The sequence below is a fragment of the Microtus oregoni genome, unplaced genomic scaffold (assembly GCF_018167655.1).
Source record: "Microtus oregoni isolate MIOR12 unplaced genomic scaffold, Mior012 000019F_ref0000042, whole genome shotgun sequence".
In the NCBI taxonomy this organism is placed as follows: domain Eukaryota; kingdom Metazoa; phylum Chordata; class Mammalia; order Rodentia; family Cricetidae; genus Microtus; species Microtus oregoni.
In genome coordinates this window covers 34,403,819-34,418,339 of record NW_024543078.1, presented here as the reverse complement: position 1 = coordinate 34,418,339, position 14,521 = coordinate 34,403,819, and the positions used below count along the sequence as shown (strand labels likewise).

The following is a 14,521-nucleotide window of genomic DNA, read 5'->3' as shown; positions in this document are numbered from 1 at the left end:
TCTTTGCAAACTAAAAAAATTGCATATACTCTAAGTGTAAAACAGGTTCGTATGTAGTAGAGTACACAGAAATAAGGGGAGAATTTAGCTCTATAAGTCAGAAAAAGAAAATTTAATAAATATTCCAAATAAATATATAATAAAACTGTGAAATAAAATATCAAGAATGGGCAACTACTGGCATGAGGCTTATACAGAAGGGGGTGAGGGGTATGTCTTAAGAGCTGTTTATGATTCAGGGGCTTTGTTTTGCTAGTTCCTTGCTAACATCTTATTTATTAGGGTGACTTTACAGAATGGTTAAGCAATCCACTCATCCACTCCCAGGCCAAGTCTTAGCAAGAGCGCCCATTGAAGTCTAACCCCACATTTTTTACAAAGGCAAGATGTCTACACCAGTAACCTCCCCATCTTTTTTTGGGGGGGAGTGAGCTTACCTCTGTCCACAACCTATTATTGTCTATCAAACATAGCTACTATGTTTATTTCATTGGAAAAAAAAATCTGCATACAGAACCAAAATCTGGTTCCCTTGAAGGAAATATTTGTCAGGTGTGGTGGCACATGCCTCTTTAGTCACAGCAGTTGGTAGGTAGACACAGGTGGATCTGAGGCTAGTCTACATAGGGAGCTCCAGGCCAGCCACAGCAACAGAGACTGTCTCAAAAACAAAACAAAAAGAACCTACAAACCATTGCCACTGCTTAGTGAAAACTGAGGGGAGAATACACTGCTCCAAGTTACTCTGTCCCTCTCTTCAACTCTGGGACTGATGGATCGGACTCACAAGTGTTCAAGAGAACTCTTCTTGGCCTTGTAACATGGACTTGAGAGTAACTACAGTATCTGCTTTCTGGCCCCAGACTGCTGAAATTCTGAGCACGTCATGGCAGTTACTAAAAGTGTGGGAATTAAGTAGAATGCATAAGGTCTGGATTGGTGCTTTTGGCTATTATAGGCAGTGATGATTCAACCAGGAAGGAAAATACATATAATTTATCCAAAAATAGTTCTAAAATATAGAAAACATCTCAATCCTTCAGGGCCAAGAACTGGCCCTTATTTACATTCACAAAGCCATTGAAAGAACTCAGGACTGACCCAGGAACACCGAGGCAGGGCCTCCTTCATGGGACATGCCGGTTGTCCACTGCAGAGATAGACAACCAGAAAACGGAAGAGCATTTGGTCATCTCTTCAAAAACAGGAGAATCACCAGGGGCAAAAGAAACGATTTGATCTTGGGTTAATTCCAACTTCTCCCAAACCCTAAGGCGGATTTTGAAAGCGTGGACCAATGTCTGCTTCTTGGAGAACCAGGGTCAAAAGGTAGCTGATCTCAGCGGCTTATTGCCATGACACCAATGTGAGACACATTGATTTTTCACTTTTCCTCCTCCTCAAAATCCAGGTGGGTGGGGCCAGGTGGGGAAATGATCAACTAATTGGGGTAAAGGGGAAGGGTTATACAGCAAGAGCCCTACACCAGCTTCTTGGCCTCAAAGAAGCTCTTGAGGTGCCGCATCTGCCAGATTCCAGTGAGGATGAGGATGACAGTCTGGGCGATGGACCACCACAGGACCCTCTGATTGGTGCTCTCACTCGTCAGGCGGAAGCGTTCTTCACGGTACTGCGCGGGACAGTGAGCAAAGGATTAGAATGGGTAGGAAAACACAATCTCCCATTACAAGGGCCCTCTATTCGTGTGACGCACAACTCCCAGACCAAATGCCATCTGTAATTCCGTCAGGTGACTAGTCTCTCCAAGACTGCCCCTAGGAAGGAAAGTGATGTCCCTCTACAACCATCTCTGCTAGGACTAAGATAATGCTTCTATAATAAGAGCCCATGGAATACAAGCAATAGGTACTCCTAAATTGTGTGTTGTCCTCTCTAGAGTGGCTCATACAATTTAGAAATAACTACCCAAAGCAAGATGAGGTCTCTACATACAACAGGCTATTATTTCACCTTAAAAGGAGAGCTCTACAGTTGGACAGAGGCTGGAGAGATGGCTCGGTGGTTAAGAGCATGTATTGCTCTTCCAGAGGACTTGAGTTCGATTCCTAACACCTATGTCAGGTGACTCACAACCACCTGTAACTCCAAGAATCTAATGCCTCTGGCCTCCTTAAACACCTGCATTTACACATAAACCATACACATATACACATAACTGATAAGAAAACAAATCTTTAAGTGGGGGTATGGTGGACTTCAGAGCCCTTATCTAGCCTAAATGAAGTTCAACTTCTAGCACTGCAAAAATAAACAAATGTGACAAACGGAGCGCTGTGACACACTACAGGACAGATGAGCCCTGGACACATTGTGATAAATGAACTAAGACAGTCACAAAAGGGTTCCATTTAGTTGAATTACAGCGGTCAAGACTATAAGCAAAAAAGTAGAACAGCAACATGGGAAGGTAAGTGGGGAATCAGTGTTTAACACTCATCAGGACCACAGACCAAAAAATCAAAACTGCACTGAGGGAAGTGGAGCATTTGACGGGTTCAGATTCTCTGGGAAGGTGAAGTTAGGAGGCAGTGATGGTTGCAACACAACATGAATCTGTTTAATGCTAAAGTATTATATACTTAGAAACAGTTAAAATGCTAAGTTTTATACGTATTCCATAACAAAACAAAACAAAAAAGGGGCCACAGGCACACTACCCTGAACTCTTGAGATCTGATCTGAGAAACTAAGCAGGGCCAGGCCAGGTTAGTACTTGGATGGAAAATACCAGGTGGTGTAGGATTTAAATGTGTGTGTGTGTGTGTGTGTGTGTAAACATATATATGTATGATGGACTGAAGGTGTGGTTCAGCGGTAGAGATATTGACTAACACTCAGGAGAGGCCATGGATCCAACCCTCGGCACTGCAGACATGCACATGAAGTGCCAAAAAGAAAAAGCAAACTTCACCTACGTGGACTGATAGCTCCCAATTCATTCTCTGAAAAACTAATCTTGCAGGTAGGGAAAGCCCTAAACAGAAAAGTTGCACTGTGGGTTTTAAAGGTCAGTCTCAACCTCCAAGTGCAAAGAGACACACGCCCTTACCCTCTGATAATCCTGCTCCTTCTGGATCTGTTCCACCTGATCAAGCAGCTGGCGAGCACGAAGCTGGAGCTCTGTTAACTTATCCTTAGCAGCAATCTCAGGATAGTTGTTGGCATGCTCCCCAACCTGGATATCCAGGTGTACACGCTACGAGGAAACAGGAATGAATGAGTGGGTGCCGCCTACTGTCTGTTACTGTTATGGAGTCCGTTCTCGTCTCTGGCTGAGGCAGAAGGGCAAGCCTGGTCTCCCCAGTTCTGACCGTGCGCACCTGCTTCCCCCAAAAGGCAAGATTAAAAGAAAAAGAATGAAAGATGGCAATAGATCAAAGGAAAAACTCTCAGTCTGAGCTTCTTACCAGTTTGCCTCCAGCGAAGAGAGCCATCCTGGTGGAGTTGGAGTGCAGACAAATCTGATGGTCACCGGGTGTGTGCGACGTGAACGTGAAGCGGCCCTCGGAACCATATTGCCGGGACAGTACCACCTGCAATATGCATCAGGCCCCAACTTTACAACGACCTCTCAAAATGCAAGATCTGATACCTAGGGATCTTTTCTCAGGACCGAGGCTACCGGTACTTTACATCCCATAATGACATTAATGGACTTCTGACACCCGCTAGAGCTTTCCGGGGAAGGCGTGTTTACCTTGCCGTCCGGGTCCTTCACTTCTACATGCATGCCCAGGCCAGGGGTCGAGGGCAGGAAGACCTCCTTCTGCTTGTCCCACATCTGGGTTCGATAGTTGCCTGCGGGGCAGACACACAGTCACGACCGGGGGCCCCCAACAAGCGGCCCCAGGGCGCTGGGCAGGGGACCTGGCGCCCTCAAGGCACCGTCAGGATGGGGGCGAGCTGACAGGGGAGGAGGGGCCCTTCCGAGGGCCAGGCGAAAACAAAGGGCCTCTCCACCCTCAGCCCCCTGACCGATGACCATGGTCTCGTCGGGTATTTCCTCGATGAAGCAACGCTTCTCAGTCTCGCCGATGTGGAAATAGAGCCCATGGGCACCAGCAGCACACACAGTGAGCACCAGCAGCGCAAACCGCACCATCGCCTGCAGCCGCTTGACCCCGACACCTGCCATCGTGCCTCAACTCCGCGCATGCGCACGCTCGCGCACTGGTCAGCGTTTGCGCTTCAGCAGGAAAGTGGAAGTGCGCCTGCGCGGTGTTGTGGGTCCTGCGCTCCCTTACCCAGCTCTGTCCATCCCAAACCCCGTTGGAAACCTCAGTTTTGCACTTCTCTGCGCCTGCGCTGCTGCTAGCGTAGACTAGCCAGACGGAGGTAAAATGCCTGCGCGGTGATTTTGCCCAACGCTACTGTCTCTAGTTGTTAGCCTTAAGAGCTTTTGCCTATGCACCGCTCCGTGCCTGCGCACTGTGTAAGGTGCTAGGCCACCTTGGGAGATGTTTATCCCCTAACCGAGGCCTGAACAGCCTGAGTTCTTATTCTCAGTGCCAGAAGCAAGTGAACCATTCTCATGAGCAAGTTACAGAAACACATTAGTGTCATCTCACAATTTCAGGACTTGTTGAGTAACAAATTTACAAGTTAGCTTCATCGGCCACAATTTGCCTAGTAGTATCAATTTGGCAAGCACCTGGGTTGTTTGCTTGTTTTGGGACAGGGTTCCAAGTGTCCGAGGTTGGCCTGCATTTTGCTACTTGGCTTAGAAATTGTGATCCTTCGGTCTCCACCCCCTGAGCAGGGTTGAAAGACATGATTAACAGCGCCCCCATTCAGCACAATGCAGTTTGGAGAGAAATAACTGCGCCCATATTCCCAAATATTGTTTATAAATACTTTTTTTTTTACACTTAAAGGGAATATGATATAGAGATGAATAATTTGCACTGATATGAATCTTGGTTTACTGATACTAATTTAAGGTCAGTTTTGTTATATGCATATTTCTGATCTTGATTAAGGTATTGTGATTGTGTAGTTCATTTAAAAATGTATAATTAGGGGGCTGGTGAGATGGCTCAGCGGTTAAGAGCACTGACTGCTCTTCCAGAGGACCCGGGTTCGATTCCCAGCACCCACATGGCAGCTCACAACTGTCTGAAAATGTAGTTCCACGAGATCTGACACCTTCACACCAACGAACATAATAAAGTTAAATAAATAAATAAAAAAATGTATAATTAGGAAACATAGGTTGTTACTGGATAATCATTGATAATAGTCAAGCTTGTAGTCATGTTAGTTAGATTTTCTAGATATATAGAGATATATTTCAGTTAGATAGGCATTCTTCATATCTTTCAAAGGCAACAGAATATGGCATTTAAAATGTTTTATAACTTATGATTTTTCATGACAGTGAGACATATCTGCTCCTGGCAGCACCAGCTACTTCAAGAGGAAGATGGGCATTGAAGAGGCTCCTTATGGAGTTGGTTAGCCATTTGGGCAAGAAACTGGTCTTGCCTGGACTGTTGCATAAACTGGACATGAAGAACCTGCAGAGAGAGGACTGCTGAACTTGCCTAAAGGTGAGATGATCCTTCGGGGTTCCTGCTTCATGAAAGAGTCTGCGAGACATTCTGCAGGATACAGAAAAAAAGTGACTGAACTTTCTTAGAATTTTCCTGCTTCCTGGAAAAGTCTGCTGGATGCTATGGGCCTGTAGGCTGAAGATGGATGCCCCAACAGTACAAAAAAACTTTGGGTGATTGTCCAGGCAGCAAGATGTCTCTGTCATTTCCAGAGTTTTGAAAGTTGCTTACTTCTTGTTTACTTAGGTAATATTATATCCTTCTGCAGCTTTGATGGAGTTGAAGAATAGATAGATAGATATAGTTATAGTTTTCCTTTGTTATGATAAAAGATAAAATAGATATAAATATTGTAACTATAATTCTTGCTTGATAACTGTTTTGTTATATGTAATTTTACTATGTTAAAGTTAAAGCCTTCCTTTCTGTTTAAACAGAAAAGGGGAAATGGTGTAGGAGGTCCTTCTGTATTTGTGTTGCTTTCATTGGTTATTAAAGAAACTGCCTTGGCCTAGTTGATAGGGTGGAACTCGGATAGCCGGGGAAGACAGAACAGAATGCTGGGAAGAAGAGCAGAGTCAGGCAGACGCCATGGTTCTCCTGCCTGAGACTGACACTGGTTAGAATCTTTCCCGGTAAGCCATGACCTCGTGGTGACATACAGATTATTAGAAATGGGTTGAATCAAGATGTGAGAGTTAGCCAATAAGAGGCTAGAGTTTATGGGCCAAGCAGTAATTTAATTAATATAATTTCTGTGTGATTATTTTGGGGGTTAAGCTAGCCGGGCAGCCGGGATGACAAATAGCCCGCTCTCTCCCACAACAACACCTGGTGCTTCTGGGGAGCTCCCTGCATGTTGGCCAAGCACTTTACCCACCCAGCTGCCCCCAACCCAAACAAAGCATCTTTCATTCCAATCTTAATTACTAATTCTATCTCTCAGGTCACACGTTATATATACACCATAATCACACAGTGATTATGTTTATGTATCTGTCATAGCATCAGTTGTCAACCTGAAACAACAGGGAGAGGAACCCTCCACTGTGGAGCTGGATTGGCTTACAAATTTGTTTAAAGGGCATTTTCTTGGTTAGTTGATAAAGGAGGGTCTATCCCACTGTGGGTGGTAGCGCCCTGGGAAGGTGGTCCTGGGCAGTGTAAGGAAAGTAACTGAACAAGCCAGCCAGTGAGCAGCACTTTCCCATGGTTTCTGCTTCAGTTTCTGCCTTAGATTCCTGCCCTACCTTCTCTCAGTGATGGACTGTAACCAGACACCAAATAAACCCTTTCCTCCCAAGTTTCTTTGGGTCACTGAGTGGCTCTGTTAGGTTAACTGAACCAGCCACAGGGCTGTAGGAGCCTTTAGAGCTGGAGCCATAGCATTGATCCAGGCAGAAGCAGAGGTGAAAAAAGGAATCACAGGACCATAGAAAAAAAGTTCAGGACCAGGTCCAGATGGACCAAGAAAATAAATTAGTGGCAGAGATCTTGTTGAGCTGAAACCTGGGGACACTGAGGAGTCCCTTGACTGCCAATCCCTTGAAATACAATTCCATAATGAGATGGCAGGTCAGGAGCACTCCTCTTTGTGGGGTTCACATGAAGATGATGGACCCTAGCTCAGTCTGATATGTTTGGTAAGTTCTCAGGCCTTGTTTTCTAATAGTTTTAACACACCAGTACATTCATGTGGTCTCAATCTACTCTGGTATGTTCATAGATAGTACTCTATCAATGTTTATTGGTCTATGTTTCATGGGTAGTACTAGGCAGGTGATGGTGTTTATGTGCACAGTGAGGTGCACGTTATCATATTTCGGCAGTTACATTTAAGACAGGGCCAAATATGACTGTAAAGTGGAGTGACTCAAGGCAAGTTACAGCCCCAAACCTACAGTTTTACACAATATGGAGTAACTTAGAGCAGGTCACAGCCTGCCCTATAAGTGCCTCCAAAATCTCTCTAAGCTCAAGACAGCTCCAGTTTAGGATCCTGTCATAAAAATCTAGCAATTTGAGCCAGATGTGGTAGCACATGCCTTTCATCCCAGAACTCTCAAGGCAGAAGCTGGAGGATCTCTAGGAGTTTGAAGCCAACCTGGTCCACATATTGGGCTCCAGGACAATCCTGTCTATATAGAATCCTATCTCAAAAACAAAACAAAACACCCAGGCCTGCCCTCAGCCCCTGCTGGACTAGGCATGATGGAAAAAAAAGGGAGTAAGTATGAGGAGGAGAGATGGGAGAGAAAGAAGCAAGGAAATTTGTCATGGAGAGATGTGAAAGAAAGAGTTTGGCTACTGTGAGGACCAGCCTCCAGCAGTTCAGGGATTGAGGGTTACACAGAGCCGGCAACCTAATCATTCAACTTGACTTTTCCGAAGGAGTAAAACTTAATTCTCGCCTGGCGATGGTGGCGCACGCCTTTAATCCCAGCACTCCAGAGGCAGAGGCAGGCGGATCTCTGTGAGTTTGAGACCAGCCTGGTCTACAGAGCTAGTTCCAGGGCAGGCTCCAAAGCCACAGAGAAACCCTGTCTCGAAAAACCAAAAAAAAAAAAAACCAACTTAATTCTCTAGGGCTAGGGAAAAGGAAAACACACACACATATGCACACATACATACACATACACGCATATACATACACACATACATATGCACACATACATACACATACACACATACATACACACACATACGCACACATACATACACACACATACATACGCACACATATATACACATACACACACATATACACACATACATACATACACATCTCCAATATGTCAGGATCTCACCTAGTGTGCTAATGAAAAGCAAGCCTTCATTCAGCAGGTCAAAGAAACTAAACAAACAGACACACAAAGGCTTTTCTTTTTTTCCTTTTTATTTATTTATTTATTATGTATACAATATTCTGTCTGTATGCCTGAAGGCCAGAAGAGGGCGCCAGACCTCTTTACAGATGGTTGTGAGCCACCATGTGGTTGCTGGGAATTGAACTCAGGACCTTTGGAAGAGCAGGCAATGCTCTTAACCACTTAGCCATCTCTCCATCACTGACAAAGACTTTTCTGAGGGCCAAAGGTTGATTATTTATTTTATTATTCTTACTGTTGCTTGTTCTACTCTGTTTTTTTTTCTATTCTGTTTTTTTTTTTTTTACCCTGGTGCTACCCTCTGTATCTCTTGATGTCTTCTAGCTAACTTTACTTGGTGCAGGAGGTCCTTCTGTTTATGTATTGCTTTCATTGGTTGAATAAAGAAAACTGCCTTGGCCTTTTGATAGGGCAGCAATTAGGTAGGCAGAGTAGACAGAACTGAATTCTGGGAGGAAGAAAATGGGGTCAGGGATTGCCACCATGGAGCCACCCACCAGGTCAGACATGGTGAATCTTCCCCGGTAAGCCACAAGGATTATTAGAAATTGGTTAAATGACAGTTAGCCAATAAGAGGCTAGAGCTAATGGGCCAGGCAGTAATTTAATTAACACAATTTCTGTGTGGTTATTTCGAGGGTTAAGCTAGCCAGGCGGCAGGACGCGACCCACTCCTCTCACTTCATTAGTTTTCCCCTTAGAGGTTATATATTCCAGCAAAATTTTTCAACCAATATAAAAATTATAATGTGGGCCAGGCAGTGGTGGTGCACGCATTTAGTCCCAGCCCTCAGGAGGCAGAGACAGGCAGATCTCTGTGAGTTTGAGGCCAGTCTGGTCTACAGGACAGGCTCCAAAGCTACAGAGAAACCCTGTCTCGAAAAACCACCAAAAAATACAATGTGGCTTTCCTATTTTGAACTGAATGATAATAATGAATACAGGTAAAAACATGTTTCCCATTTTCACTTACACAATTGAATGTTCCACATACTGTAAATGAAAAACAAATTATCCCGCTGGACAGTGGTGGTAAACACCTTTAATCCCAGTACTTGGGAGCCAGAAGCAGGCAGATCTCAGTGAGTTCAAGGCCAGCCTGGTCTATAAAGTGAGTTCCAGGACAGTCAGGACTGTTACACAGAGAAACCCTGTCTCAAAAAACAAAAGAACAAAAACAAAACACGAAACAAAACCAAACCCCCACAAATTACCCCAAGAATCCACATACATTCATATCCATTGTTATAGATAAGCAGAGCATGAGCGAGCGAGGTGTTTTTCTATGTCAGTTCTTTTACTGGCAGGCTGCATTTTTTTTTTGTTACAAAGAAAGGATCAATCACTTTATTACTTATTTCAAAAGGTAATCTTATAAGGAATCCTAGAAAAATCACAAACCTAAACTTTTATATATGAAAAAACAGTCAGTTCTATTTTAAATCCTTGGGGTGCACACCCATTTGTCAACATATTTTTATATCAGGAACCTAAGGGCAGAAATGGGTACAAGAGATTAATCATCATCTTTGCTCACCAACTAATCCTAGCAAGAAAGTCATATCAACTAATAACAATTGGGCTGCTTTGTTCTTGTCCCTTGACCTCAATGAGTCCCTCACTCAACTATATGCCTTTCTAAACTTTGGATTGTTTTCTCTGTTTTTTTTCTGCTTCAAAGCTATTAACAAAAACATCTTTTTTTTTTTTTTTCGAGACAGGGATTCTCTGTGGTTTTGGAGCCTGTCCTGGAACTAGCTCTTGTAGACCAGGCTGGTCTCGAACTCACAAAGATCTGCCTGCCTCTGCCTCCCGAGTGCTGGGATTAAAGGCGTGTGCCACCACCGCCCGGCTTAACAAAAACATCTTAATCTAACATTAAATTCTCTTTTTAAAGCTTTGTTTCAGCTATGATACATTTTGAAACCTGTGAACCTATCTCTCAATGTTAAGATTAAAAAAAAACTTGAGCTAGCTGACTTCAGGGATTTGGTTGTTTTTCTTAATCATTAACCTAAACCACAGTCTATATGGCTCCTCAAGAGAAACTAGCTGTGTGACATTTTCTTGTTCTTATTTTCTGTCCTCTGCAGCCCCTGCTTTATCAGGGGTGGGGTAGGGGGAAACATGATATCTTGCTTTTACCTATATTAGTTTTTCCACTAAGCCAAACTCTATCATAATCCCTTACTGTATTTATTAAAGACCCTCAGCACCATCACTTAAGAGGCAGAGGCAGGTAAGTGTCGTGGGATGTGACTATAATCCTATTTCTGTGGAGGCAGAAACTGGAAGATTTCTAGGGCTCCAACCAGTCAGTCTTGACTAATTGGTAAGCCTAGATCCCAGGTCCCAATTAGAGATTCTGTCTCAAATAGAGCCGGGCCGTGGTGCACGCCTTTAATCCCAGCACTCAGGAGGCAGAGGCAGGCGGCTATCTGTGAGTTCAAGGCCAGCCTGGTCTACAAGAGCTAGTTCCAGGACAGGAACCAAAAGCTACGGAGAAACCCTGTCTCGAAAATCCAAAAAAAGGAAAAAAAAAAAAAGCAAGATAGAGACTGTCAAGAGTCCAACAGGTTAATGCACTTGTTGCCAAGCCGGGAGACCTGAGTTCAATCTCCTGCACCCATATGATAGGAGGGCACCAACTCGTGAGGGTTGCTCTCCAACTATGAGCCATGGCACATACAGAGATACATACATGCTTTGGAGGGAGTGCATGCATGTGCGTGTGTGCATGGACACACACACAATAGATAAAATATAATTTAAAAATTAAAAGATAAAACAAGCTGGACAGTGGTGGTGAACGCCTTTAATCCCAGCACTTGGGAGGCAGAGATAGGAGGATCTCTATGTTCAAGGGCAGTCTGGTCTACAGAGAGAGTTCTAGAACAGTCAGGGTTACGCAGAGAAACCCTGTCTTGAAAGAGCAAAAACAAAATTAAAAGATGAAATGAAGTGGATAGTTGTAGTAATAAGGGCGGCGGGGCTGCGTCCCCAGCACCCTGGCCGCCTGCTCGGCTAGCTTATGCCCCGAAATAATTACACGGACACTGTATTCCTCCAAACACTGCCTGGCCCATTCTCTTCTAGGCTAATTCTCACATATTAATTTAGCCCACCTCTAATCATCTGTATGTAGCACCCCAAGGTGCGCTTACCGGGGAGATTCCAGCCTAGTCCATCCTGGGTCGGAGCTTCATCCCGGGAGCGGGGCCTGGCGTCTCTCTCTGAGGCGTCTGCTCCCGAGAGGAGAGCTGTGAGTCTCTGAGCTCACTTCCTCTTCCTCCCAGCATTTTGTTCTGTTTACTCCTCCCACCTATCCTCTAACCAATAAAATGGGCCAGGGCAGTGCCTTTATTAGCCAATGACCTTCCTCCATCAGATAGTAGTCCTAAGGAACAACATTTGGTATTCGACTTCCACATATGTGTGCCCAGATGTGCACATGCACACACATGTACATAGACATAACCCATACACATAAATAAGAAGAAAATCTATGTCAGGCAATCTAATTATTGTTATTTGGCATGGGGGAGGGTTCATGGGGGAGGGTTCAAGACAGGGTTTCTCTATATAATATCCCTGGCTGTTCTGGAACTCGCTTTGTAGACCAGGATGTCACCTAACTCAAAAAGATCCACCTGTCTCTGCCTCCCAAGTGCTGGGATTAAAGATGTGAACCATCACTGTCTGGTTTTCTAATTATTTTTTCTTCAAAGACTGGAGCAATTTTGGTCAAGGTTTTTTGAGGTTCTTTGTCTAGGTTGGCCCTTTCTTTCCTCATCCTGCCACTACAAGGCAAAGCCATGTGTAATACTTAAATGTTCAAGAGAAACAATGGTGACCAAAGCACAAATATCCTCCTTCCTTTGCCTTTATCTCAATTCTTATCTGCCAATATATAAGAAAAATAAGTAAACATATAGTAGGTCATCTGCAGGTAACTGTCAAAAAACAAAATAAGGCATGGGGAAAGTGACAAAGTACATTAAATTAGATAGTGACCCACAAAATGTCCACCCATGTATGACTCCCTCAAACAGGATTTTCAGTGTGTGTGTGTGTGTGTGTGTGTGTGTGTGTGTGTAGGAGGAAGAGCAGCTTGTTGGTTCCCAGCTGCCCAGCTAGCTCAGACCTGAAATAATCACACAGAAACTGTGTTAATTAAATCACTGCTTGGCCCATTAGCACTCTTTTTTTTCCATTAGCACTCTTAATTGGTTTATGAATCCTCCACTAAGCTCTATTTTGTTTTCTTTTGTTTGAGACAGGATCTCCAAAGTCCAGGTGAGTGTCAAACTTACTACTTGAAAAAGAATGACCTTGAACTGATGACTTTCCTAACTCCACCTCCCAAGTGTTGGAATTACAGGCAGGTGCTGCCACACCCAGCAAACTTACTCTTAAAGTTCCACTTGCTAACACCGTTGCATGTTAAAATGGATGCATGGAGAATCAAACTTCTGACATACAAAGCACTGGGAAACAAACCATATCCACACACAGCAACTTCCCCAGTGACTTTCATCAAACATTTTTCAAAGAAACAGCATTAATATTTAAGTTCTTCACATTGGGGTGAGGGGACACTGAGGGGAACCCTGCAGGTGATCACGGCAAGCTGGGAAGCAAACTGAGAAGAGGTGAGAATGAAAACTCAGTTCATATTGATTTGTCAACATGGATCAAACTTTGGGGAGTCTGATGCCAGGCAGTTCATTACCAACAAATTTAAATGTGATATAATTTGGGAATAAAGTGTCCTGGGATAATACAATCTATGGTGCACAAGAAATCATAAATACATCAAAACTCAATTCAGAGTACATGCCATTTCTTCCAAGAAGATGGGATCTAGAGGTAGGCTACCTGTATAGCTAAATGGCCTAGGGAAGCCTGGACCGCAAAGTTATTACTTGCTTGAATTTAAAAAGTTCCAAACACTGGCATAAAGAAATTACATGAAGCAATAGAAGATAACAGAAGGTATGGGTTGTGGGCAAGCAGATAGGTCCCCTGGACTCAGGAAATTTTCCTAAAGTGGATGGAGGCTTATTTGTAGTTGCCCCATTTGTACTTCAGCTGAGAGTCCAGAAAAGAATTCCACCTCAGGACTTCCTATCCTGGGAACCACCTGATACGCTTGGCTAACCACTGAAGGACGTCCTGTTTCTGTGGAAGACTGGAACCAAGCAGGTCGTTTCTGGTCAGGTCCCTCTTATCAGGGTGTTGCATTCTCAGCACGTCCTACAGCTATTTTAGGGAACTAAAGTGAGGGGAAAGTTGGACCAGTTCAAGGTTACCTGGAGACCTGTCTTTACATTTTTGACATTTGAGAATTATCTTTGTTAGGATTATTATTGCTGTGATAAAATGCCACGACCAAAGCAACTTGGGGAGGAAAAGGTTTCTTGGGTTTATACTTCTACTTTGTGGTCCATCATTGAAGGAAGCCAGGACAGAAACTCAAACAGGGAGGAACCTGGGGGTAGGAACTAAGGCAGAGGCCATGGAAGGATGCTGCTTACTGGCTTGCTTCCCATGGCTTGTTCAGCCTGCCTTGTTATAGAACCTAGGGCCACCAGCGCAGGGATGGCACTACCCATCATGGACTGGACCCTCCACCATCAACCACTAATTAAGAAAATGCTATACAGTCAGATCTTACAGAGGCATATTCCCAATTAAGGTTCCTTCCTTTCAGATAACTCTAGTTTGTGTCAAGTTGACATAAAATTAGTCATTCCAAAAATCAACATGATATATCTATCACCTTAGTAGAAAGAAAAGAAATACATGTCTATCTCAAGTAATGAAGAAATGGCATTGGACACAACCCAGTAACCTTTTGTGATTGGTGTGGTTTGAATATAAAAAGCGCCTTCCCCTCCCCCGTGGATTCATGTGTTGGATGTTTTGTCCCCAGCTGGTGGCTCTGTTTTCAGAAGCTGTATAAATGTTTAGAGGTAGGAAGTACATAATTAGGGGTGTGCCTTTGCAGGTTAAATCTATCCTCAGTCCTGCTCCTGTCTACCATAGGATGCCTAGCTT

The 14,521-nt window shown here is 43.9% G+C and overlaps 1 protein-coding gene across 1 annotated transcript; it reads right to left on the bottom strand.

Annotated features, from left to right (window-relative positions):
- Window positions 1-94: 94 nt before the first annotated feature.
- On the bottom strand, window positions 95-4,188 carry Tmed4 (transmembrane p24 trafficking protein 4). Its single transcript, XM_041669858.1, has 5 exons — window positions 3,997-4,188; window positions 3,719-3,819; window positions 3,429-3,554; window positions 3,071-3,217; window positions 95-1,630 (listed from the first exon to the last, which is right to left on the bottom strand). The coding sequence occupies exons 1-5, from the start codon at window positions 4,154-4,156 to the stop codon at window positions 1,481-1,483; spliced, it is 684 nt and encodes a 227-aa protein (XP_041525792.1). The 5' UTR covers window positions 4,157-4,188; the 3' UTR covers window positions 95-1,480.
- Between the last annotated feature and the right edge of the window lie 10,333 nt (window positions 4,189-14,521).

Excerpts from the sequence above, each read along its gene's own strand:
- Tmed4 (XM_041669858.1), bottom strand. The coding sequence starts at position 4,156 with ATGGCAGGTGTCGGGGTCAAGCGGCTGCAGGCGATGGTGCGGTTTGCG. Across the intron at positions 3,820-3,996 it reads CGACGAGACCATGGTCATCG|GCAACTATCGAACCCAGATG; the intron begins GTCAGGGGGCTG and ends TCTGCCCCGCAG. Across the intron at positions 1,631-3,070 it reads AGGAGCAGGATTATCAGAGG|TACCGTGAAGAACGCTTCCG; the intron begins GTAAGGGCGTGT and ends TGTCCCGCGCAG.